The 25,745-nt window shown below is 36.8% G+C and overlaps 1 protein-coding gene across 2 annotated transcripts in view; it reads right to left on the bottom strand.

The window, feature by feature from the left end:
* Positions 1-25,745, bottom strand: part of HOMER1 (homer scaffold protein 1) — a 165,434-nt gene that overhangs the window by 21,470 nt on the left and 118,219 nt on the right. Inside the window, exon 9 of one of the 2 annotated variants that reach the window (XM_015451631.4) lies at positions 4,078-7,022. The exons of the other annotated variant lie outside the window; for it this stretch is intronic. Coding sequence (XP_015307117.1) covers positions 6,834-7,022 — 189 coding nt within the window. The 3' untranslated portion in view covers positions 4,078-6,833. Of the gene's footprint in view, positions 1-4,077; positions 7,023-25,745 lie in introns of those variants that run through there. 2 annotated transcript variants of the gene reach the window in all.

Raw genomic sequence — 25,745 nt, forward strand, 5'->3', positions numbered from 1 at the left:
AAACAAGCCAGACACAAAGAAAACAAATATTATACGATTCCACTTACATGAGGTACCTAGAATAAGCCAACTTATAGAGGGATAAAGTAGAACAGAGGTTGCCACAGGCTGCAGGGGCAGGTGGGGAGGGTGGAGAGGGTAGATGAAATAGGGAGCTATTATTAAGTGGGTACAGAGTTTCTGTTTGGGATGATGAAAAGTTCTGGAAAGGGATACATGGTGATGGTTACACAATGTTGTGAATGTGCTTAATGTCACTGAATCATACACTTAAAAAATTGTGAGAACGGCAAATTTTGTTATGCACATTTTATTACAATAAGAAAGGTTAACAATTCAACACTTGAGGCTGGGCACAGTGGCTCACTCACCCCTGTAATCCTAGCACTTTGGGAGGCTGAGGTGGGTGGATCACCTGAGGTCAAGAGTTCAAGACCAGCCTGGCTAACATGGTAAAACCCCATCTCTACTAAAAATACAAAAATTAGCCAGGTGTGGTGGCGTGCACCTGTAATCCCAGCTACTCAGGAGGCTGAGGCACGAGAATCGCTTGAACTTGGGTGGCAGAGGTTGCAGCGAGCTGACATCGTGCCACTGCACTCCAGCCTGGGAGACAAGGGCAAAACTCTTAAGTCTCAACAACAACAACAACAACAACAACAACAAAAACCACGAAGTGTTTTCACCCTGATCTTTGTTACCATCTGTCTGAAGATCCTAGAGCCATGAGTTACTTCTGCAACTGATCTAATAGTTTGATCAAACTAGAAAGACATTAAGTTCTGGGCCGGGCACGGTGGCTCACACCTCAGCACTTTGGGATGCCGAGGCAGGCAGATCACGAGGTCAGGAGATCGAGACCATCCTGGCTAACAGGGTGAAACCCTGTCTCTACTAAAAATACAAAAAATTAGCCAGGCGTGGTGGCAGGCACTTGTATTCCCAGCTACTCGGGAGGCTGAGGCAGGAGAATAGTGTGAACCCAGGAGGCGGAACTTGCAGTGAGCCAAGATGGCGCCACTGCACTCCAGCCTGGAGGATAGAGCAAGACTCTGCCTCAAAAAGAAAGAAAGAAAGACATTAAGTTCAGGCAGAACCAGAATTGACCACAAAGTCACCCAGTACTAACAGCAAAACCCATTCCTGTTGAACTACTATATAGTGTTGGGGGATGAGTTTTACAGGTTTACAACTCATTTCATTAAAAACTTAAGAGATTAGCTGCTTTCCCAAGGCCGAATAGTTTGCTACTTAAATTTTATAGATTAAAATTATGCACATAAAGAATTACTTACTTTCATTGGATTATTGGAAGTTTGTAAGTTTTAAAAAAAATTGAGTCCAAAACATATTGCATAAATGACACCTGCAAAGAAAGTATAATTTATAACTTCATAAGAAGTACTGTAAACACCAAGGAAGGCTGAAGATGTTCAGAAGAGCAGATATGAAATATTTAGTTAACAAGTGCCCTAACAGAGATACTCTAGAAAGGCAAGGCAGAAAAGCCAAAAAAACTACCACAAATATAAGCAATACCTCCACCTTTTCACCAGTGTGCTGGATAACCCCAACACTGATTTGCTAGTGAGCTACCATGTTGTTCTACAACTCTTAGACCAGTAACCATGGGAACAGCAGGTAGAATCATCTGAGCCTCTCCCCTTCCTTATCTCCCTCCCCTCCCACAGGAATACCCCTGGAAATGCCACTGTCCATAGAAATAAAATGTCATTAGTACAGTGCCTATCACATAGCAGATGTTTAATACATACTTCTTGATGTTCCATTTCAAACTGAAGTCATAGGGAAAACATTCACTTCAACCACATTTACTTTCTAGTCATGCTTCCTGAGATAGTCATTCTTTATACATTAAGGTAGAATAATCAAGTCATATCCACAAGACATATAGAGTGACTGACAATATATCTGTGTATATAGTAATGTAGTTATAATACACAGATAACGAGAAAAACCATGAATGTTGATAAAAAAAAACACAAAAGACATTTTTCTGTGCTACAGAAATGGCCTTATATTTGCATTTATTAGGCACCCATTATCTTCACTTCATGTTGTTAGAAGAAAACAGAGCAATATTTCTATCCCTGGGTATATTTGATATGAAAACAACTGACAAAAGTAGGTCAGGGCCGGGCATGGCCTGTAATCCCAGCACTTTGGGAGGCCGAGGCGGGTGGATTACTTGAGGTCAGGAGTTTGAGAGTGGCCTAGGCAACATGGTGAAACCCCGACTCTAATTAAAATGCAAAAATTGGCCAGGCGTGGTGGCAGGCGCCTGTAGTCCCAGCTACTCGGGAGGCTGAGGCAGAATTGCTTGAACCTGGGAGACAGAGGTTGCAGTGAGCTGAGATCGCACCACTGCACTCCAACCTGGGCAACAGAGTGAGTGAGACTCCATCTCAAAAAAAAAAAAAAAAAAAAAAAAAAGGTAGGTCAGAACCCCACAAAATGGTGAGTTCTGAATGTCACGTGTCTTATATGGGGTTACAAATCCTGACAAGACACGTGACAGGGTTTTCTGAAAGTCTCTGAAACTCATTAGTGCCATCTCAGTCTGTTTGGTTAAAAGCAGCAGCAAGGTAGGAGATAGTTGGTCTTTGTCTCTGGCTATCCTAATATGTCTTAGATAAAAACTGAAGGCAGCACGTTCCTGTTCTTTTTTCTGCATCTGCTTTCACAAAATACATCCTCTTCCCACCCAGATATAATCTTGGTGTTTTCTAGAATGTGTCCTTTAACTTACACTTGATCTTAGCCAAAAGGCCGACGAGCGGTGTGTCCTTTAACCTAAAGGAGAGGTCCTTACAGAGATCAGAGACTTGACAAGAAGTCGACTAGGAGTTTGTGGCCTTCTGTCTATTCTAGTCCAGACGCAATTTCTCCTTAGTTCATGTTTTTAGTAAAAATAACTTAATTTTTTTTTTTTTCTATTTAGTGTACTAAGCGGAAACCACTAGGCTGTGTACTGCTGATTGAGTTTTTGAGTTTTCTGGGACATGATTTTTAGCTGTTGTACTAGGTAATATATAAACAAAAAATGCTAAGTACCCACTACTTTAATTCAGTAACTTTGCTTGTATTTGCATGACATCTATATATCAGTTTCTCATGAAGAAAAACTATCATAAAAATTTTAACGTAAAGTTTAACATGAATATTAGGAAAAATACACTTTCGCAATTTGGAGTAAGGTGAATTACACATCCTTTCCTTTTCCAGTAATTTCTAAATTTAGAAATTGAGAAATTTTCTAAAAGTGTCAATCTCAACTACTTCTTACCCAAAAGGTTTCTTCAAGATTTTGTATAAATTAATTTACTTCATGCTATACATTTAGGAGGCAAAAATTCAATGAAAACCATTTCATGACTTCGAGCACAGAATTTCAGGATGTCAAAATCATTTGATATCAAATCAATGCAATGATTAAAACGACAATAATAATCCACTGCCATCAAACAAACTTTTCGTCAACCTGCCTCCCATTCCACTACTGACAAAATCAGGACCACAAGGAGATAAGTGACTGAAGTGTATATACTTCAGAGTTAAATAAAAACATGGGAGACTGTAGCCCACATGTTAAAGAATACATTTAATTTTAACAGGGCAAAGAAACTAGTTTTTAAAGGTAGTGGTGGTGGTGGCTTAATTTTGAGTGTTCCTTTTATTTCCACCTGAAAAAAAAAGTGAGTTTTTCCTCTAACTGCTTCCCAACAGTTCAATGACAGCAGAACATCAAATCTATGATGGTACTGGAGATCTTCTACAGAGACAAGGAGAGATGCAACTTCATGAGCATGTTTTAGTCTGCAGAAAGAAAGTGGAAAAGAGAAAGACAGAGAGAGGAGAACAAAAACTAATTTTCCAGGCAGGGGAATACTTATAAAACCTTTTATGTCAAAGTTAGGATTTCACAACATAACACACTAATGCAAAATCCAGTAGCACCTGAAAGATTTAAGTAAATGCTGTCATCATTTAAATGCTTTTAAATATCTGTAAAAGACTGGAGGAAAAAAAGATAAAGTACATTCTCCAGAGAACAAATGTATTTCAAAATAAAAACTGTATTTTTGCTTTTCTTTTTTTTCAATTTTTGTTTTTGTACAAGATTCGAGAGTTATCACATATTAACTTATACACAACGGGATCAACCTCCTCCTCCAGGTCGCTTCAAGTCCACATGTTCAGGCTACAGTCCCCAACATTATTTTCTGAGAAATATATTACCACAGTTTGATTTCAATACAGATACAGTATATAATACTTGTCTCTGGGAAAAATCAAATTTTAATATGCAAATGTTTATATAATACAGAAATGGAAAAAGCTACAGTAGGCACACAACCTAATTATGACTTGTGGATGATGATTTCTACATACTCTCCTACTGTAAATGAATAGTTAAAAGTCTTAAGAAGATTTTATATATATGTGCACTTGTGTCCACCTTATCCCATATACTGTACATGTCTATTGACAATCTGGGAATTTAAAGGTGCAGCCCTCAAGAGATTGTTAAATCATTAAAAAAGGAAACAATTAGGCTCTATTGGACAAGAAAAACACTCACAAAATTTCCAATTTTAAATTTCATATCAGTAGGAAAGTATTAAAAATAATTTTCTGTATATACATATGGGTATATGTATATATTGAATTACACATATGTCCCACATTATCAATACAATTCAAATGGAGACATTTTGGTGAGTTTTTTCATTAAATGATCACTATGTCAAAATTTAAAAATATTTTACTACATCATTAAAATAATTCACTTGCCATTTCAACAGCTTACACTGGTTTTTAATTTTTTTAACTCTTCATAACTAAACTCCCTGATCCCCGGTGTTAAATCCCCTATTTAAATTAAAACTTGGTGCTCTTTGTTACTCAGAAACTGATGGATAAAATCACATTTACTTCAAAATTCCATCAATCAAATACATTTTGTTACCTGATTTATCAGAGAAATATCTCAGCTCTGAGCATGTGTATCTAAATTATTCTCCCTATAATAAATAGGAGAGGAAAATATCCTAAAAGAGATGGAGATAACGTACATGATGTTACAGCACATATAATACATGATGATTGTTTGTTATAAATTTTCCAGACACCTGAAAACTCACTTTAGAAACTAACTTCAGAAACAAACCATTTATTTTTCACTCTAATGTAAATTAATATGTATGTATTTACGTACATACACATACATAAAAAACAAAATTGTCTAGTATTGAGTAGCCGTTTATGAGTGAAAAAATGGTTACAAATTGGTTAATTAGCTTAATTTTGTACTTAACAATTCGATCATTTTGGGGTACAAACAAGAAGTCAGTGCATTTATAGACTCCATAGAGTCAGATACTCAAGCATACACTTTAAAAAAGAACCCTCCTCAACATCACAGGCATTGTACAGCAAGAATATATGTACTCTGATGCAATTCCTACTTTATAAGCAGACTAGACAGCACTTGGCTTACTTTTAAAATAGCTTCATAAAAGAAATATATAAAGAAATGCATGTTTGCTAAAAGTCTTTTAAAATTACATCAAAACAACATTAAAACCTGTTCACTGAGAAGAGCCTATTGAATTTAATTCCTGTTTTGAAATACCTAGTTAACAGTTCAGAATATTGCCTTGTGAGGTTTGAATCAAGATGTGATTGATGTGTAGAGCCAGATAGAGTACACAACTCCATCTCTATCTGCCACGATCACAATTTAGATAGAGTCCTCTGATCAGCTGTTTGATGTAAATGGATCCCCTTTAAAATAGCTATACACCTTAAAATTATCTATAATAAACAGTTCCCCAATAACCATTATTATTCGTAAATTGAAATGCATTGATCATTCAGAAAAGATTTCTTGCAAAATATATAAATAAATGTAACTGCATATTCTGTAAATATACTTAACATTGCTAGACCAGACCGTCAATGACGGGCTGCTGTATTTCAGTACTGTGTGTCAAATTTATTAGAAATTTAAAAAGAAAAATTTCTGAGGGACTCAGCTGCCTTCGTTAGTTGGCTTTAAAATGTGTAATAAAATGGGAGACAGTATCTTCTCATAAATACATGGAATCAATATGGAAAAGTAAACTATACAACAGACAAGATTAGAGAACATCAGAGTGTACCAGAGTAGTCACCAGAGTGAAATATCTTCCAGCACAAAAAAGGGAAGAACTCTATACACCCAGTTATAGTATATTTCAATTAAAGATACAGCTCTCTCTCACTCCTGGCAAGAATTAATTGGTAATGGCACTGCTTCTCAGCAGTGCAAAAATATCCTGAGAAATTATTCAGATTACAACAAAAGACAGGCTTTCATCACTAAGTTTTTGCACAAAACACAGCTCTAGATATCGTAAATAAATTAATTTAAAAAGCAGATAATCTTCACTGTGTTGAACACAAAAAGGGGATGTGACCCAGACATTGTTAATTCTCCCATTGGCTAATATCAGGAAAAAAGATTGCATTAAGTGTCTATTTATAACTTTCTAGTTAACTATGGCCAATAATATACATGGAGGTAATTTGTAGTTCAAGTTTTTCATCTCTTTTTTCCCCAACTAGCTACAAGCTGGATTCTAAAATTTACAGTGAAATATACAATTCCAATTTTCAAAAGATCCTCCTCCTGGAGGAGTGATATTCAATTTTTTTTTTTTTTTTTTTTTGTGTGTGTGTGTGTGTGCAATCTTGATGCAGAGCCTAAACAGTCCTATGAAGAGAGACAGTGTATCTTTTAATTAATTGGCACTGAAATTTCACTTTCCTTAGCTGCATTCTAGTAGCTTGGCCAAGTTATCTCGTAATTCTGTTAGTTCAAATATTTTTCCATCCAGAATTTCTAAGAGTGTCTTCAGGTTATTGCGAAAAGCTTCTTGTTCATTCTGACTTTTCTCCAGACGTTGCTCTAAGTCAGACAGTTGTCCCTCCAGGTCTTTGTTCCGAATTTCTACTTCCTTCAGAAACAAAAGTGTAACATGTATATATGTCAATCCATCACTCAGAAAACAATACAACTCTCTGTTATTACCAATATTGTGGTAATCAATGCAGTTTGACAGTCAGGATGAGCTTCAGAATCTTAATTTAGAACAATTTAAGGAGATTTTAGACTTGGCCATCCCAGAGAGCAATACAGTTTTAATGACCGGCTTGGTTATCAATCAATCTAACTACTCAACAAAAATCTACTGACTCATTACTTTGTCCCAGGCAACACTCTAAGTACTTCAAATACCAAAACGGACTTGAAGACCTATTTATGGATCACTTAGATATTATTTTTATTGCTGTCCACCTATTTCTCCTAACGCATAATTATTAGCAAACACAGGTGAAAGCAGGCAGAGAGAGAGAGAGAAATTAACTTTTTCTGTTTACTGGCAACTCTAGAGAAAGATTTAGACAAGAAATTAACTCTCTAAAATGTGATTTTAGGATCCTCTGAATATGTAAATTATTCTTTACTTTGCCTCAATATCAAATAAATGTATATGTAGAGAGTATCACTCAGCTGCTAGAAACTGTAGTGAAGATACATAATAACCATACATAATAGAGAATTATAAGTTAACAGTTCCAATATATTACAAGCCAAGGAAAAAAAAATGATAAAAGGAAATCAAATGTTCATGACAACAAAAAAAAAAACACTAAACAATTTTTTTTTGACAGAATAAACTCTGGTACACTTAAAAATTATTTAGAAGTTATTACTGCTTTTGTTTTTGTTGTTGTTGATTTTTGAGATGCAGTCTCACTCTGTCCCCCAGGATGGAGTGCAATGGTGCAATCTTGGCTCACTGCAACCTCCACCTCCTGGGTTCAAGCCATTCTCCTGCCTCAGCCTCCAGAGTAGCTGGGATTACAGGCATGTGCCACCACGCCTGGCTAATTTTTGTATTTTTAGTAGAGACGGGGTTTTACCATGTTAGCCAGGCCAGTCTTGAACTCTTGACCTCCAGTGATTCACCTGCCTCAGCCTCCAAAAGTTCTAGGATTACAGGCGTGAGCCACCACGCCCGGCCTATTATTGCCTTTAAAATGTCTCTAAATGTGACAAATATAATAAAGTGAGTCTAAAAAAAAAATGACATAAATCAAGCTAATGATTTCATTTTGGTTAAAAAATCAGATTGAGAAAAATGGGAGAAAGCCAACTATTACACTTTAAATAAGCAATTCAGATAAGCAATGAATTGAAAGTTATATATCCTTTCTGGAAAGCTCACTTTTACGTTTGAGAGAAACTAAGTGACTGATACAAATTACATTAAGACATATAAAGTACATGGGACAGTGAAAATATCTTGATGTTAGTTACACAACATGATAGTCTCAGAAAATAAGATGTTTCAAAATGTTAATACATCATTTAAATGTTAATTTCTAAAGGAATTCAATCAAGTCTAAAGGACAGTGGAAATTAAAAAAAATAGATCACTGAAAGACAATCTGGTAAATGTTAAATGAAAAGAACAGAATATAGAGTAGCTCACTGAAAGTGGTAAAAATTTGTAGGCATGAGGACAAACACTAGGAATTAATGTAGAAATAGGAAATAAAAAATAGCTCTGGTGTTGAACTTATGGACACTTTTTCCCAAAAATTTTTCTCCCAAGTTGGATAAAGAATGAAAAAAAAATTAAAAATTAAAATTTTCTCACAATGTAAAAATTAAACTTTTGGGAAAAATAATCAGGGCAGGGCTCACGCCTGTAATCCCAGAACTCTGGGAGGCTGAATCACCTGAGGTCAGGAGGTCGAGACCAGTTTGGCCAACATGGCGAATCCCCTGGTCTCTACTAAAAATATAAAAATTAGCCAGGCGTGGTGGCATATGCCTGTAATCTCAGCTACTCAGGAGGCTGAGGCAGGAGAATGGCTCGAACCTGGAGGCGGAGGTTGTGGTGAGCCGAAATTACATCACTGCACTTCAGCCTGGGGTAACAAAGTAAGACTCTGTCTCCAAAAAAAAAAATTGGAAATTGGCTCAAATACATTTAAAAAGTAATAACTCTGAGTTATCTTTGTCAGTGGTTTGACAAGGCTCAAGCAAGGATGCTACAGATGAGTTGCAAGAGCCTGGGAAAATACAAGAAAGGAATCAAGCAGCTATAATGATTTTTAAAGGAAGAATTTAAGGAATTGAATCTCAAACTATTGACTGTTAGATGTTAGCCAGGTATGTTTCTAATCTCTTGACTTTGGATAATCTGCAAGGTCAAGATAAGTAAATTGAGAAGAGAATCTGAAACTAATAAAATATTTATAAATTCAGAAGCCAAACACATGGAGGTTTTAACTATGAGGAAGGAAACAGATCCTGAGATCAAATATAAAAATTCCACTCATGACTGCACAGCATGCTCTCTTGCCTGCTTAAACAATAAGCTTAAGGGTAGAATGTTTCCAACTATAAAAATAGACCAAATGTCACTCACTAGCAGACACCCACTTCACCAGGCACCACCCAGCTTGCCCTCTAAAGCCCTCCTAAAAATGAAAGGCTCCCTTGTTTCCTTGCCAATCAATGACACAGCCAAACATTTTCAATGGAAGCAAGCAAAACACAAAATTCCCTCAGCTAATAAAATTGTGTTATTCTCTCTAGAATGAATCTCCTACTCTAAGCATCTCTTTGTTTGCAGGAATTTTACAAGTTAGATAACAAAAGGGACCTAATACACTGCTTGATGGTGCTAGTCTATTTTTAGGCAAAGAGAATATGTTCCTAGAGCAAGAATAGACAACTTAGAGCACAGGGGCCAAGATGTAACAGAAGCCATAGTGAGTGGCACTTCTCAGGTGTCTACCTTTTATCTATCTATCTATCTATCTATCTATCTATCTATCTATCACAGAGAGAGAGAATTTTATATACATATATTCTAACAGCAATAACTTCAGCACCTTTTGCTCATATTTTCCAACCAACCTTTCCCTTCTTGCCCTTCTATTTGTTATTTTTTTGTAGAGACGGGGTCTCACTATGTTGCCTAGGCTGGTCTCAAACTCCTGGGCTCAAGTGATCCTCCTGCCTCGGCCTCCCAAAGTGCTGGGACTACAGACGTGAACCACTATGCCCAGCCTTGCCTTTTATTCTCCATCCAAACTCATTCTTCTGCTCACTATCATTTTGGCTCTGTTATTTCTCTCTTTTCCTTTACTGATGTAAGGCACACACCAGGAGCAACTAGAGAGAGGCATAGTTCAGCCCTGATAAAGCACATTAGACCAGAATCATCAACTCCCTTCTGAGTTTCTTAAAAGGTGGGAGAGGATTCAAGATGGCTGACTAGAAGCAATTTGTACTTGCCTTCTCTACTAAGAAGAACCGAAATAGTGACTAATCATACTACAAATGGATTATCCAAGAGAGGGCACTGGAATTCAACAGAAAAACTGACAAGAAATACCTAAAGCAAGGAAGGAGAAGGAAGTCGGCTTGGCCAGGATTGGTGGGGAGCTGAGATTCCCCAATATGCATAAAGGGTAAGAGAACCTCGGTGGTCCGTATTTCCACCATGAATCCTGCAATCCTAACCATGGGAAAGTCTCTTGGCTCTCCAGGCACTGGAAACTAACACTGCTGGGAGATTGTGTGACAGCACTGTTCTCGGGAGAGCGCTAGCGCTGGGTGCCACACAATCCCTGAGACCTAAGCTGCAGCAAGGCACCATTTTAGAGCCCACCTCCAATAAACTGTGGTGTCCTAGAGCCCAGCAGTGCTGTGGCTAAGGCTCAACAGAAACATGGGCTGTTACACCCAGTGCTTAGGTGCAAGTGACTGCGGGCTACTGCACCGAGGCTAAGTGCCATCAAAGCACAGGCTACCACCGTCAGGACTGAGGGACAAGTGGCGTGCACACTTCCCACGCATCAGCCAAGGCTGCTAACAATGAAGGTGGCACTGTCCTCCTGAGCAGCAGGGCAACAATGTGAGCATTCCTGGGGATTGCCCTGCCCCTACCTACCTACCATGGCTGGCACCTGCACATACCATCAGGAGGCCTAAAAACTAGCCTAATTGGCCTGACCTTGATCCCCTCCATGTAACAGCATACAATCGGGGGGTAGGGGAAGTGAAGGGATTGCCCAGCCCAGTCCACCAATGTTGGCACCTGAACACTCCTCCCAGGGGAATGAGGTTGGGCTTACCTTTCCGGCTGCTACCACCACAGCTGGCACCTACCTGCACATGCCACCTGCAGGCCTGGAGACTGGCCTGTCCAGCCCTTTGCAGCCACTGCCAACACCAGCATGCACTGCACGAGACACAGAGGATTGTCCCACAACTGCCATCGCCCATTCTACACCAGTTGCCCAGGGGTCAGAGAACCCACCCACCCTTGCACTGCTACCACTACTGGCTTCCAAGACACCAGGAGACCCCAAAATCAGCTTGCCTGGAACTGCTAACACTGGTGCAAGCATATACCACCCTGGAGCCTAAGGACAGGCACACTTGGCCCACTGCTGCCACCATCAGGGTCCAAAGACTGGCCCACTTGGTGTCCTAGTCCCCAGCAAAATTTCACCACAGCCTCCACTAATAACTGCACCCTAAGCCACTAAGAAAATCACAGGTACTATTGATGCTATTTACAGCCAAATAAATCATACAGAGACCATGCTACTGAACACACTCAGAATAAAAGCCAAAGTGCCCTGTGCATCCAATACCATAGATACATCTATAGGAAAGAATATTCTCCTATGAAAGCAAATTTTAAAAGCTGGCAGAAGTGACTGTTACACCAGATATGTAGATATGAATGTAAGAATATATCAAACATGAGAAACACCTTCCAAGGAAAAGAATAATTTTCCAGCAACACATCCCAATCAAAACAAAATTCATTAAGTCCCCCCAAAATAATTCAAATTATTGATTCTAAAGAAGCTTAGTGAGATACAAGAAAATTCTAAAAAACATACAAAGAGGCTGGGTGCAGTGGCTCACGTCTGTAATCCCAGAACTTTGGGAGGCTCAGGCAGGCAGATTGCTTGAGGTTAGAAGTTTGAGACCAGCGTGGTCAACATGGTGAAACCCTGTCTCTCCTAAAAATACAAAAATTTAGCTGGCCATGATGGTATGCGCCTGTAATCCCAGCTACTCTGAAGACTGAGGCAGGAGAATCACATGAACCTGGGAGGCGGAGGTTGCAATAAGCCGAGATCGTGCCACTGCGCTCCAGACTGGGCCACAAAGCAAAACTCCACCTCCAAAAAAAAAAAAGTACAAAGAAATCTGAAAAATAATTCAGACTATGAATGAGACATTCACTAAAGAGATACACACTATAACAGAAATTCTGGAAATGAAGAATTCATTGAATAAAATAAAAAATACATTCAAAAGATTCAACAATAGGCCAGATCAAACAGAAAAAATAATTTAAGAACTCAAAGACAAGTCTTTTGAAATAATATAGACAAAAATAAAGAAAAAGTAATAAAAAAGAATAAGCAAAGCCTTTGTGACATACGGGACACCATAAAGTGGCCATAAAATATGCAAATTATCAGGGTTCTAGGAGGCAAACAGAGAGCAAAAGAGTAGAAAAATCTAGTTAATGAAATACCAGATGAAAATGCCCCAAATCTACCAAGATATTTAGACATCCAGATACAGGAAGCTCTGACATCCCCAAACAGATAAAATGAAAGAAGGTCTTGTCCACGGCACATTACAGTCAAAATGTCTAAAGTCAAAATTCTAAAAATAGCAAGAGATAAGCATCTTGTCACCTAAAAAGGACCCCCTTCAGACCAACAGGGCATTTCTCAGCAGAAACCTCACAGGCCAGGAAAGAATGGGGTGATATATTCATAGTGTTGAAAGAAAAAAACAAAAAACAAAACTGCTAGCCAAGCATACTACATCCAGCAAAATTATCCTTTGTAAATGAAGGAGAAATAAAGTCTTTCCCAGAAAACCAAGGGCTGAAAGAATTCATCATCAGTATATCAGCCCTATAAGAAATGCTCAAGGGAGTTCTAAGTCTGGAAATGAAAGGATGACATTTTCCATCCTGAAAACACATGAAAGTATAAAACATTGTTAAAGCAAACACACAAATAAGGAAGAGAAAGGATTCAAATGGTATCACTACACCAAATCATCACAAGGAACAACAGGAGAAAAAACAAGGAACAAACAACAAAACAACCAGAAAGCAATTAGCGATGTGACAGGAACAAAACCTCAAATATCAACAGTAACCTAGAATGAAAATGGATTACATTCTCCACTTAAAAGATACAGACTGGCTGAATGGATTACAATTATGACCGACTATATGCTGCTTACAAGAAACATACTTTACTTGTAAAAAGACTTACAGATCAAAAGTAAACGTATGGAAAAAGATATTCCATGCAAATGGAAACCAAAAGTGCATAGGAGTAGTTACACCTATATCAGATAAAATATACCCTAAGCCAAAAACAGTAGAAAACAAGAAGTCACTATATAGTGATAGAGAGATCAATCCAGCAAGAGGATATATATGTTTCTGGCACACCTAAATTCATGAAGTAAATATTACTAGATTGAAAGACAGATAGATTCCAATACAGTAATTTGTGTAGTACTTCAACACCCCAGTCTCAGCATTAGACAGATCAAGACAGAAAATCAACAAAGAATCATTGTATTTAAACTGGGCCTTGGACAGATTGTAGTTAACAAACAGACTTAACAGACTTTTTTTTTTTGAGACGGAGTCTAGCTCTGTTGCCCAGGCTAGAGTGCAGTGGTGTGATCTCGGCTCACTGCAACCTCTGCCTCCCGGGTTCAAGCGATTCTCCTGCTTCAGTCTCTTGAGTAGCTGGGATTACAGGAACCCACCACCATGCCCAGCTAATTTTTGTATTTTTAGTAGAGACGGAGTTTCACCATGTTGGCCAGGTTGGTCTCAAACTCCTGACCTTGTGATCCGTCCACCTTGGCCTCCCAAAGTGCTAGAATTAAAGGCGTAAACCACTGCACCTGGCCTACAGAACATCTTACACAACAATTCTTCTCATTACCACATGGAACATTCTCAAAGACAGATCATATGTTAAGCCACAAAACAAGTCTCAACAAATTTCTAAAAATTGAAATCGTATTATCTTCTTAGACCACAATGAAATAAAACCAGAAATCAATACCAAGAAAAACTTTGGAAACTATACAAATATATGAAAATTAAACAACATGCTCCTGAGCAACCATTGGGTCAATGAGGAAATTAAGATGAAAATTTAAAAATATCTTGAAACAAATGAAAACAGAAATATAACATACCAAACTCCATGTGGCACAGCAAAAGCAAAAGCAGTACTAAGAGGCAAGTTTATAGCAATAAATGCCTACATCAAAAACGTAGATTTCAGATAACAATCTAACAATGTGCCCCAAAAACTAGAAAAGCAAAAATAAACCAAACCCCAAAATAGCAAAAGGAAATAATAAAGACCAAAAAACAAAACAAAAAAATAAAGGATCAATGAAACAAAAATTTGGTTCTTTGAAAAGATCAACAAAATTGATAAATCGCTAGCTAGACCAAGAAGAAAAAAAAACCCAAATAAACAAAATCAGAAATGGAAAGGGAAGCATTACGACTCACACTACAGAAATACAAAAGATTACGAGAGACTAGTATGAGGTACACACGAACAAACTGGAAAATCTGGAGGAAATGGATGAATTCCTGGAAACTTATAACTTACCAAGATTTGAATCAGAAACAGAAAACCTGAACAGACCAATAACGAGTAGCAAGACTGAATTAGTAGTAAGAAGTCTCCAAACAAAGAAAAGTACAAACCAGAGGGCTTCACTGCCGAATTCTACGAAACAATAAAGAACTAATACCAATCCCCTTCAAACTATTCCATAAAAATTGAAGAGGAAGGAATTTTTCCTAACTTATTCTATGAGGCCAGCGTTACTCTGATGCCAAAAAGCAGACAAAGACACAACAAAAAAAGAAAACTATAGGCCAATATCGCTGATAAACACAGACGTAAAAATCCTCAACAAAATACCAGCCAACTGAATTCAACAGTGTATCAAAAAGATGATATACCATAATCAAATGGGATTTATACCAAGGAAACAAGGATAGTTTAACAGAGAAATTAATAAATGATACATCACATCAACAGAATGAAGGAAAAAAATATGATTATCAATAGATGCAGAAAAAACATTTGATAAAATCCAACATCCCTTCATGATAAAAATGCTCAAAAAACTAGGTATAGAGGGAACATGTCTCAAAATAATAAAAGCCTAAGTGACAAACCCACAATTAACATCATAATGAAGGAGGAAAAGCTTTTCCCTCAGAGATAGGGTGAGACCTCTATCTCTCACCATATATAAAAATCAATTCAAGATGGATTAAAGACTTAAATGTAAGACCTAAATCTATAAAATTACTAGAAGAAAACATTTTAAAAAACACTTCTGGACATTGGTGTAGGCAAAGACTTTATGTCTATGACTTCAAAAACACAGACAACTAAAACAAAAATAGACAAATGGGATTATATTAAACTAAAAAGCATCTGCACAGCAAGGGAAACAATCAACAAAGAGACAACCTGTTGAATGGGAGAAACTATTTGCAAACTATTCATCTGACAAGGGACTAATATCCAGAATACACAAGAAACTCAAACAACTCAACAAAAAACCACAAATAACTCCACTAAAAAGTAGGCAAAGGACATAGACAGTTCTCAAAAGAAGACATATTATGGCTAACAGGTATATTAAAAAATGCTCAATATCACTGATCATCAAGGAAATACAAATCAAAACCAAATAAGATATCTTCTTATGGCCAGGTGATGGCTCATGCCTATAATCCTAACACTTTCAGAGGCTGAGGCAGGTGGATCACCTAAGGCCAAAAGTTCCAGACCAGCCTGACCAACATGGTGTAAACCCCATCTCTACTAAAAACACAAAAATTAGCTAGGCATGGCGGCGGGCATCTGTAATCCCAGCTACTCAGGAAGCTGAGGCAGGATAATAGCTTGAATCTCGGAGGTGGAGGTTGCAGTGAGCTGAGATCGTGCCATTGTGCTCCAGCCTGGGTGACAGAGTGACACGCTGTCTCAAAAAAAAAAAAAAAAAGACAAAAAAGAAAAAGAAAAAAGAAAAGCTATCATCTTACTGTGATTACACTGGCCATTATTATCACTTTTAGATAACATCAGAATTGAATTGATAGAATAACTATCATTAAAAAGACAAAAAAGAAGAGATGCTGGTGAGGATACGGAGAAAAAGGCACTCTTACACAATGATGGTGGAAATGTAAATCAGTACAACTACTAAAAACTATTGGAGATTTTTTTTAAAAATTAAAAATAAAAAAACTATCATACAATCATGTAATCCCAATACTGGATATATGTCCAAGGGAAAATAAATCAGTACATCAAAGGGATACCCACATTTGCATGTTTATCACAGCACTATTCACAATACCAAAGACATGGAATCAACCTAAGTGTCCATTAGCAGACAAATGGATAAAGATAATGTGGTATATATACAATGGAATGTTATTCAGCCTTAAAAAGGAGTAAAATCATTTCATTCGCTGCAACATGGATAGAACTGGAGGTCATGATGTTAAGTGAAATAAGCCAGGTACAGAAAGACAAATACTGAATCTTCTTACTGATAAGTGGGACCTGAAGAACTTGATCTCATGGACATAAGAGTACAGAATGATGGTTACCATAAGCTGGGAAAGGTGTGATGGTGGGAGGAGAAAATGAAAAAAGATCAGTGAATGGGTATACATTTACAGTTAGATAGAAGAAATAAGTTCTAATGTTTGATAGCAGACTAGAGTTCCTATAGTTAGCAACAATATATTGTATATTTCAAAGTAGTTATAAGAGAGGGACTGAAATATTACCAACACACAGATAAGTATTCAAGGAGCTGAATACCTTGAACACCCTGACGTGATCATTACACAGACTACACATGTAAAAATTATCACATGTATCCCATAAATATGCAAAATATTATCTATCAATAAAAGGAAACAAAGGCGAAAACAAAGTATAAAATCCTACTGGGCAGGAGGTTATGCTCTGTATTTGTTAAAGAGCCTAAAATACTACAATGATTACAATAAAATTAAATAACAATTATAAATACCACTAATGGGGCAGATTAGCTTAATTTCCTTCCTTCCTCTTTCCTTCCCTCCTTCCTTTCCTTTCTTCTTTCTCTTCCTTCCCTCCCTCCCTCTTTCTTCCTCCCCCTCCTCCCTCCCTTGATTTTCCTGACTCAGAGTCTTGAGTAGCTGGGACTATAGGTGCACACCACCATGCCCAGCCAATTTAAAAAATATTTTTGTGGAGACAGGGTCCTCCTATGTTGCCTAGGCTGGTCACAAAGTCCTAGTCTCAAGCAATCCTTCTTCCTCAGCATCCCAAAGTACTGAGATTACAGTACCAAATCCAGCTTTAATTTTCTATAAACTTAAATCTTGCATCATTTAATCTAAATAAAAGCTGTAGAAAAACTGACATCTGATATACATCTTAAACTCTTATGAATAAGATGTATTATTGCCCTATAAGATTGTTAACCTTCTATATAATAGGAAATATAAATAATCAAGACAAGTATGAATAATTTAAAAGAAAAATGGGTAAAACACATACACACACATTTTGAAGAACTTATTCAACAATTACATCTTCTGTGTACTAGGCATTGGGGATAAAGCAGTAAATAAAACAAAGATGATTCCTGTTTTAATAGAACATACATTCTAAAAGGAAGACACTGGCAATAAAGAGGTAAACAGAATAGATTTCTGGGCAGCCATGGTAACAGTGACTATGTATACCGCAATCTACCAACTATCCTCCCCAAACTGTATAAACTATACAAAGGTGTGCAAATTCCATGACTTTGACATAACTAGAAGACACAGAACAATACAAACATCAAATTGCCTTTAATTAGAAAATATAAGCACCAATTTCCAGCAGAGGTATTTCTCAAGCTCTCACTCTAACCCTTTGCAAAAGGGAAGGCAGAGTTGTGGGGGCAATGCCCAGAAGAGAACAAAAGTCCTCAGACTAAACTACGGTAACCCCAAGAAAGAGAAAGACCATTACCAGTGTGAATGCCAGAATACCGAAAAAAAACTAGAAAACCAGAGCAGATTATAAGAAAGGAACTTAACAGTATAAACGAAACTTGAGGAAGTAGTCTTAGAAAGGCTGAAGACAATTCCAAAGAGCAGAAGATAAAAGGAAGAGAAAAGAATCTTTCAGAGTAAAGGGAAAAAGAAGCAAGAAAGGAAAATTTAAGACCAAAGACAATTAAACTATTAAAGGACATACAATCTTTCTTCCAACTGTCTCTGCAAAAGAGGGTGTTTTTGAACTAATAATTTATAAACCACCCCACACTGCTATTCTATCCACAAAATGCAAAAGTGTAAGAAATCTTCATCTACACCAACTATTATAAAAGGAAATAGAAAACAGAAAATGCTAAAAACACTTGAGTAGATGAATCTGCCCAAAACCAACTATGAAGCAGAAGAAAATTCTAACACAATATTCCACTCTGAACTAAATATTCTCAAATAAGCATTTAAAAACAAGTTTGAATTATATATTGAAAAACTTAGAATAGAAATGGGTAAAACAAACAGAACTCCAAAGAACAGAAAGGTTGATTGAACTCATGAAAGAAACAGAAGAAAAAGGCAAAATCTATCAGAAATGAAAACTGAGTTATAAGGACCCAAGGAAAAATAGATTTGAATAAAACTATTTTTCATTCAATTATTACTTATTATTTTAAATAATCCTAGAGAATGAAAGTGAGATAAAGTAGAGAAAATAAAAAGAGGTTGCAAAAGACAAGAAATCAAATTACATAAAATTGGAGCTCCTGAAGAAGAAAAACAACACATTAGAACAGAACTAGTATTTAAAACTTTTATGCAAGAAAACTTCCTAGAAATAAAGAAAAACCTGGATATACAAATTAAAAAGGCCCACTGTGTACCTGGGAAAACATCCTCAACAATGGATTTTGTGAAATATTCTAGTATATCATTTAACCTTTATTTTAAAAATAAAAGAAAAATCCTCAGGGCACACAAGTAAAATTAATCCAAAACTTACAAGGAAAGAGAATCAGACTGGAATCAGATTTCTCAAAAGAGATATACAAAACCCTTGTATAATGGAGTGTCATTTTCAAGTAATTCAATGAAAGAAAATTATGAACCAGGGATTTTATATTAAATATCTTGCCAAGTTGTCACCCCAATACTGAATATATGAGAGAAAAAAAAAAGTTTAAACAAGCAAGATCTCAGAAAATATGTATCCATGAGCTCTTTTGCAACCATCTACAAGAAGATAAGCTTTATCCAACCAAGAGATCATGTGGAAACTTCAGAAAAAGGACTGATGGTGAGTGCTATGATTTGAATGTGTCCCCTCCAAAATTCAAGTATTGAAATGTAATGGCCAATGAGATGCTATTAAGAAGTAGGGCCTTTAAGAGACGATTAGGTCATGAGGGCTCCTCTCCTCATGAATGGGAGTAAGGTCCTTATAAAAGAGGTTTCCTCTGCAGTGTTGCTGGCTTGCTCTTCCATCTTCCCCCACGTGAGGAGGCAGCATTCCCTCTGGAGGGCAACATCTTGGAAGGGGAAAGCAGTCCCACAACCAAACCTGCCCGTACCTTGACCTCGGTTTTCCAGTTGCCAGAAGTGTGAGAAATTTCTGTTCTTTATAAATTACCCAGATTGTAGTTTTCTGTTATAGCAGCACAAAAGGACTAAGACAGTAAACATTTAATATATTTAATGTATAAAGACTAAAACAAATGTAGACGATGGTTAAAAAATAATCTGTTAAGTATTCTGACAAGGTAGAAATAATGCAACCGAAAAACAGGAAGAGAAAGGGGAAAATGAAAGCAGAATAAGCACATTATTGTTAAGTATGTTAATAGTTCAGAGTCAAAGGATATCATTAAAAACTAACACACCAGGCCAGGCGCAGTGGCTCATGCCTATAATCCCAGAAATTTGGGAGGCTAAGGTGGGAGGATTGTTTGGGCCCAGGAGTTCAAGACCAGCCTAGGCAATAGAGTGAAACCCCATTTCTACAAAAAATTTAAAAATTAGCCAGGCTTGGTGGCATACACTTGTAGTCCCAGCTCCTCGGGAGGCTGAGTAGGGACAAATGCTTGAGCCCAGGAAGTCGAGACTGTAGGTATCTGTGATTGTGCCACTGGCCTCCAGCCTGGGTGACAGAGTGAGACTGTCTCAAAAACAAAAACCAAACAAACAAACAAACAAAAAAACCCCAAAAAACAAACCAGATAGTATATATTTAAATATGAACACAGGTGACTAGGAGCATTCTAAAGGGGTGGAAGTTCAAAGGTAACTATTACAACAAAATTAAGACCATTTTAAATATTAAGAGACATTTAAAAAGCAAAAGATAGTTAAAAAGAGCAAAGAACACATCATATAGAAAAATTATTAATATAATGCACACACAGAAATGATAACATAATGATGAGTTGAGACCAAACATAAAAATCACATCAATAAACACGAATGAGTTCTCTACTAAAAAATATTTTCAGTTGGGTCACAAAGCACTATCCAAGTATATGTACACAAGACACACAAGGAGCGTTCAAAAAAACTGATAAAATATTAGGTCACCAAAAAAGCAGCAGTAAATTATGCAACATAGAAATTATACAAATAAAACCCTGTGATCCCAATGCAACACAACTAGAAATTAGTAACTAAATCAAAAGATTAAAAAGACCCTTCCACCAGGAAATTAAGGGACCTTTTATACTTTTCATACAGCTGTTGTATGAAAAGGAAATAAAGTCAAAATTACAGAATTTCCAGAAATAATAATGAAAACATTAAATATCAGAATCTATGGGATACACTTAAAGCAATGATCAGAGGAAGATCAATAGCCTGAAACACATATATAAACAAAAGTGAAAGAATGAAAAAAAGAAATTAAATCCCCTTTCAAAATGCTGAAACCTAAAAAACCAAACAAAGCACAAGGCAGGAATAAATAAGATAAAAATAGAAATTCATAAGGTAAATTCATAAGTGGCATTTACTAGTTAATCAAAATTTTGTGGGTTTTTTTTTTTTTTTCGGTGAGACAGGTCTTGTTCTGTCTCCAGTGCCGAAGTGCCGTGGCACAATCATGGCTCACTGCAACCTCAACCTCCTGGGCTCAAATGTTCCTCCTACCTCAGCCTCCCATGTAGCTGGGACCACAGGTAGGTGCTACTGGACCACAGGTAGATGCTACTGGACCACAAGTAGGTGCTACCACATCTGCCTAATTTTTTGTAGAGACAAGGTCTGGCCATGTTGTCCAGTCTGGTCTCAAACTGCTGGACCCAAGCAATCTTCCCGCCATGGTCTCCTAAAGTGCTAGAATTACAGGTGTGAACCACCGCACCTGGCCAAAATCTTTTTTTTATGTATTAAAAAAAAAAAAAAAGGCCAGGCGCAGTGGCTCATGCCTATAATCCCAGCACTTTGGGAGGCCGAGGTGGGTAGATCACGAGGTCAGGAGATCGAGACCATCCTGGCTAACACAGTGAAACCCTGTCTCTACAAAAAAAATGCAAAAAATTAGCCGGGCGTGGTGGCGGGCGCCTGTAGTCCCAGCTACTCAGGAGGCTGAGGCAGGAGAATAGCTTGAATCTGGGAGGCGGAGGTTGCAGTGAGCCGAGATCGCGCCACTGCACTCCAGCCTGGGCAACAGAGCGACACCCTGTTTCAAAAAAAAAAAAAAAGAAAGAAAAGAAAAAGAAAATTCACAAAGTAGACACATCACTACTAACTTTAGGTAATCACAAAAGAAAGTGAGAAAGAACAAGTACACCAAATAAGAAGTGTAAGAGTTCCCATTGAATACAGTCATGCACAGCATGACAATGTTTTGATCAACTGTGACCAGCATATGCAACAGTGGTCCCATAAGATTATAAGGGGGCTGAAAAACTCCTATCACCCAGCAGCTGCCATATCGTCACAGCACAATGCAGTACTCATGTGTTTGTAGTGATGCCGATATAAATAAATCTACCGTGCTATCAGTTGTATAAATGCATAGCACATACAATGATGTATAGTACATAATATTTGATAAAAATAAATGGCTATGTCACTGGTTTATGTATTTATTATACTATACTATAATAAACTTTTAAAGTTATTTTAAAGTGTACTCCTTCTACTTATTTAAAAAAACATTAATTATCTGACAGTTCCAGGCAGGTCCTTCAGGGGGTATTTCAGAAGAAGGCATTGTTATCACAGGAGATGACAGCTCCATGCGTTACTGCCCTTGAAGACCTTCCGGTGGGACAAGATGTAGAGGTAGAAGACAGTAATACTGATGATCCCGACCCTGCGTAGGCATCGGCTAATATATGTGTTTGTGTCTTCATTTTTTGAAAGAAGTTTAAAAAGTTTTAAAAACATTTTTAGATTAAGGATATAAAGAAAATAGTTTTGTGCAGCTGAATACGTGTTCATGTTTGCAGCTATTACAAAAAAGTAAAAAGTTAAAAAAATTTTAAATGTTTATGAAGTTAAAATGTTACAGTAAGCTAAGGCTAATTTATTACTGAAGAAAGAACATTTTAAAAAAATAAATGTAGTATAGTCTAAGTGCAGTGTTGATAAAGTCTACAGCAGTGTATGGTAATATCTTAGGTCTTCACATTCACTCACCACTCTCTCACTGACCCACCCAGAGCAACTTCCAATCCTACAGGTTCCATTCATGGTAAGTGTCCTATTCAAGTATACAATTTTTTATCTTTTCTACTGTATTTTTACTGTATCTTTTCTATCGTTTCTACTGTATTTTTACTCTACGTTTTCTGTGCTTAGATGTGCTTAGATACAAATACATGAATACTTACCACTGTCTTACGAGGGGGTGGAAGGAGGGAGGGAGGGAGGGAAAAGAAGGGAGAGGAAGAGAGAGAGAAGAGAGCCATCCAGAATAAAACAAAGCAAATATAGCCAAAATTGACATTTGGGGAATGTAAGTAAAGGGTATATAAAAATTTTCTGTATTATTCTTGCAACTTTTCTGTAAGACTGAAATTATTTCAAAATAAAAAGATTAACTAAAGAACTTATTTATGTAACCAAACACCACCTGTTCCCAAAAATCTATTGAAATAAAAATAAATTGTTTAAAAACAAAATAGATAAAAAACAAGATCATTTCAGATAGTGATAAGTACTAAAAGGAAAATAAAAAATAGTAATACTACAAAAAAATACCTGGGATGGGGTATGGGGACTGTAGCATAGTGAGTAAATTGGGACGTCAGAGAAATTAACATCTGAACTAAGACCTAAACTAAAAATAGAAGCCAGCCATCTGAAGATCTGGGTAAAGAGTTCCAGGTAAAGATATTCCACATGCTCTAAAGTGAAAATGCACTTGTGACTTCAAGATACAGATAAAGACCAAATGCATGTGAAAAATTGTTCAATGTTGTTCATAATTTAAAAATTAATTAAATAGTTGAGTCACTTCATTTCTTAAAAGATGGCAAAGAAGGGGTCCGGGGGGTACCAATATCCAGTGGGTACCCTGCTTTTCCAGATGTCAATTTCCCAGCATAAGAAATTTTAAAACATTGACACCAAGCAATTCTTGTTTGAAAGTTTATCTTAAAGAAATAATCAGAAAGGCAAAGGTTTATGAAAAAGGTTGTAATATTATTTATTTATAGCATAACATTGGAAACAACAAATTGCCATTACTATAGGAATGCTGGAAGAAAACTATGATACCTCTATATGGGAGAATTCTATGCAGCCATTGAGCTTATGACATAAAGTTAGATAACAACGTATATAAAAAAAATTGCATCTATATCCATTTCTTGTAAAGCAAATATTATCTAAACAAACACTGGGACAAGGAAATGCCAATTACTTTGCCTTAAGATAATAGGATTATGATTTTTTTAAATATTATATAATTATGATTTTATACTTACCTTGCTAAGTATATGTTTTGAAATTTTTCTAATTTTTTTACAATGGGCATGTTTTTCATAGATATTTATAACAAATATCCAAATACTGCCAAATATCAAAAACTCATAAATTAGAAAAACTGTATCATGGTATCCTTAATTTACCCATAACTATACATTTTCTATCCACATTCATACCTCTAACCCAACTCTACATACTGCAATTTCAGGATTCTTTTCCATCCAAGGAATTTAATGATCCCAATTTTCTGTACTGAACTTATGAATGGAGGTTCAAGGGTGCTGGGACTTTTGATAAACAGAAGATGTTTCTGTGGGAGGGAGAAGGCTGCAGAGGAGGAAATTATTTTGAATTGGAAAAAATATGTTATTTTCTGTAGCTTGTGCTTTTGGAATTCATCCTTGAGTTTTCTAAAAGCTTCCCTGTCCTGTTCCAGGTAGGTTGTTTTGATGATATTTTTGATATTCAGTGAAATGATGGGTAAGAATTATATTCACAATTTCAAGTGCCAGCTATAAAATTCAATTACTGCTCTATAATGAAATCCATTCATTCACACATTTACTGAGAAAGGGTCTCATTCTGCCACCCAGGCTGGAGTGCAGTGGTATGATCATAGCTCAATGCAACTCCCAATTCAAGTGAGGCTCAAGTGATCCAAGCAACTGGGACTACAGGTGCACACCACCACTCCTAGCTAATTCTACTGTTTCATTTTTTGTAGACACAGCATTTCGCTATGTTGCCCGGATTGGCCTCGAACCCCTGGCCTCAAGAGATCTTCCTCCCTCAATCTCCCAAAGCACTGGGATTATAGACATGAGCAACTATGCCTGGCTTCAAATACATTTAGAATTATCAACATGGAAATTTGATATAAATATATCATCTCTTGGTTTCTCTTCATAAGTGAGACAATGTAAATGTGTATATAACTGAAAATATTTTTTAAAAGAATCATTAAGGATGACTTGACTGTTGCCTGAAGAAGTGTGGTAATACAGAAAGAACAGACTTTGGAATGAAATAAATCTAAGCCTCATTACTTTCTAGCTAAGTGCCTTAATTAAACTTGTTAACACCTTTGAACTGCTGTCTTCTCTTTGAAAATGGGGATACCCCAACTGTTAATGTGAGAACTAGAGCTAATGTAAGTTAAGTGCTTAACATATGCCTGAATCATCGCAAGTACTCAAAAACCAAAACAAATGAAAGACAAAACTGACTGAATTTCCCCCTTTCTTCCAGCCCCGATTCCATGCTTCATATTTAAGTTCTACATCAGGATTTCGCAACCTTGGCATTATTGACATTTGGGGTTGGATAATCTGAGGCATAGCAGCAGTTCTGGCTTTGTCTACTAGGTATCAGTGGTGCCCCCCAACTGTGAAAATAAAAAATGTTTGCACACATTGCTAAATGTCCCCTGGGCTTCAAAAGTGCCCCAAGTTGATGACCACTAATCTATATGGACAATTAAAATATACAAACAGCATTTAATAGGGCCAACCAAAACAAGTGATCTCATTTTTCCCAGACTACTGAAAGCTAGTGATGGGAAGGGGAGAGGGAAAT

Source organism: Macaca fascicularis, chromosome 6 (genome assembly GCF_037993035.2).
Source record: "Macaca fascicularis isolate 582-1 chromosome 6, T2T-MFA8v1.1".
In the NCBI taxonomy this organism is placed as follows: Eukaryota; Metazoa; Chordata; class Mammalia; order Primates; family Cercopithecidae; genus Macaca; species Macaca fascicularis.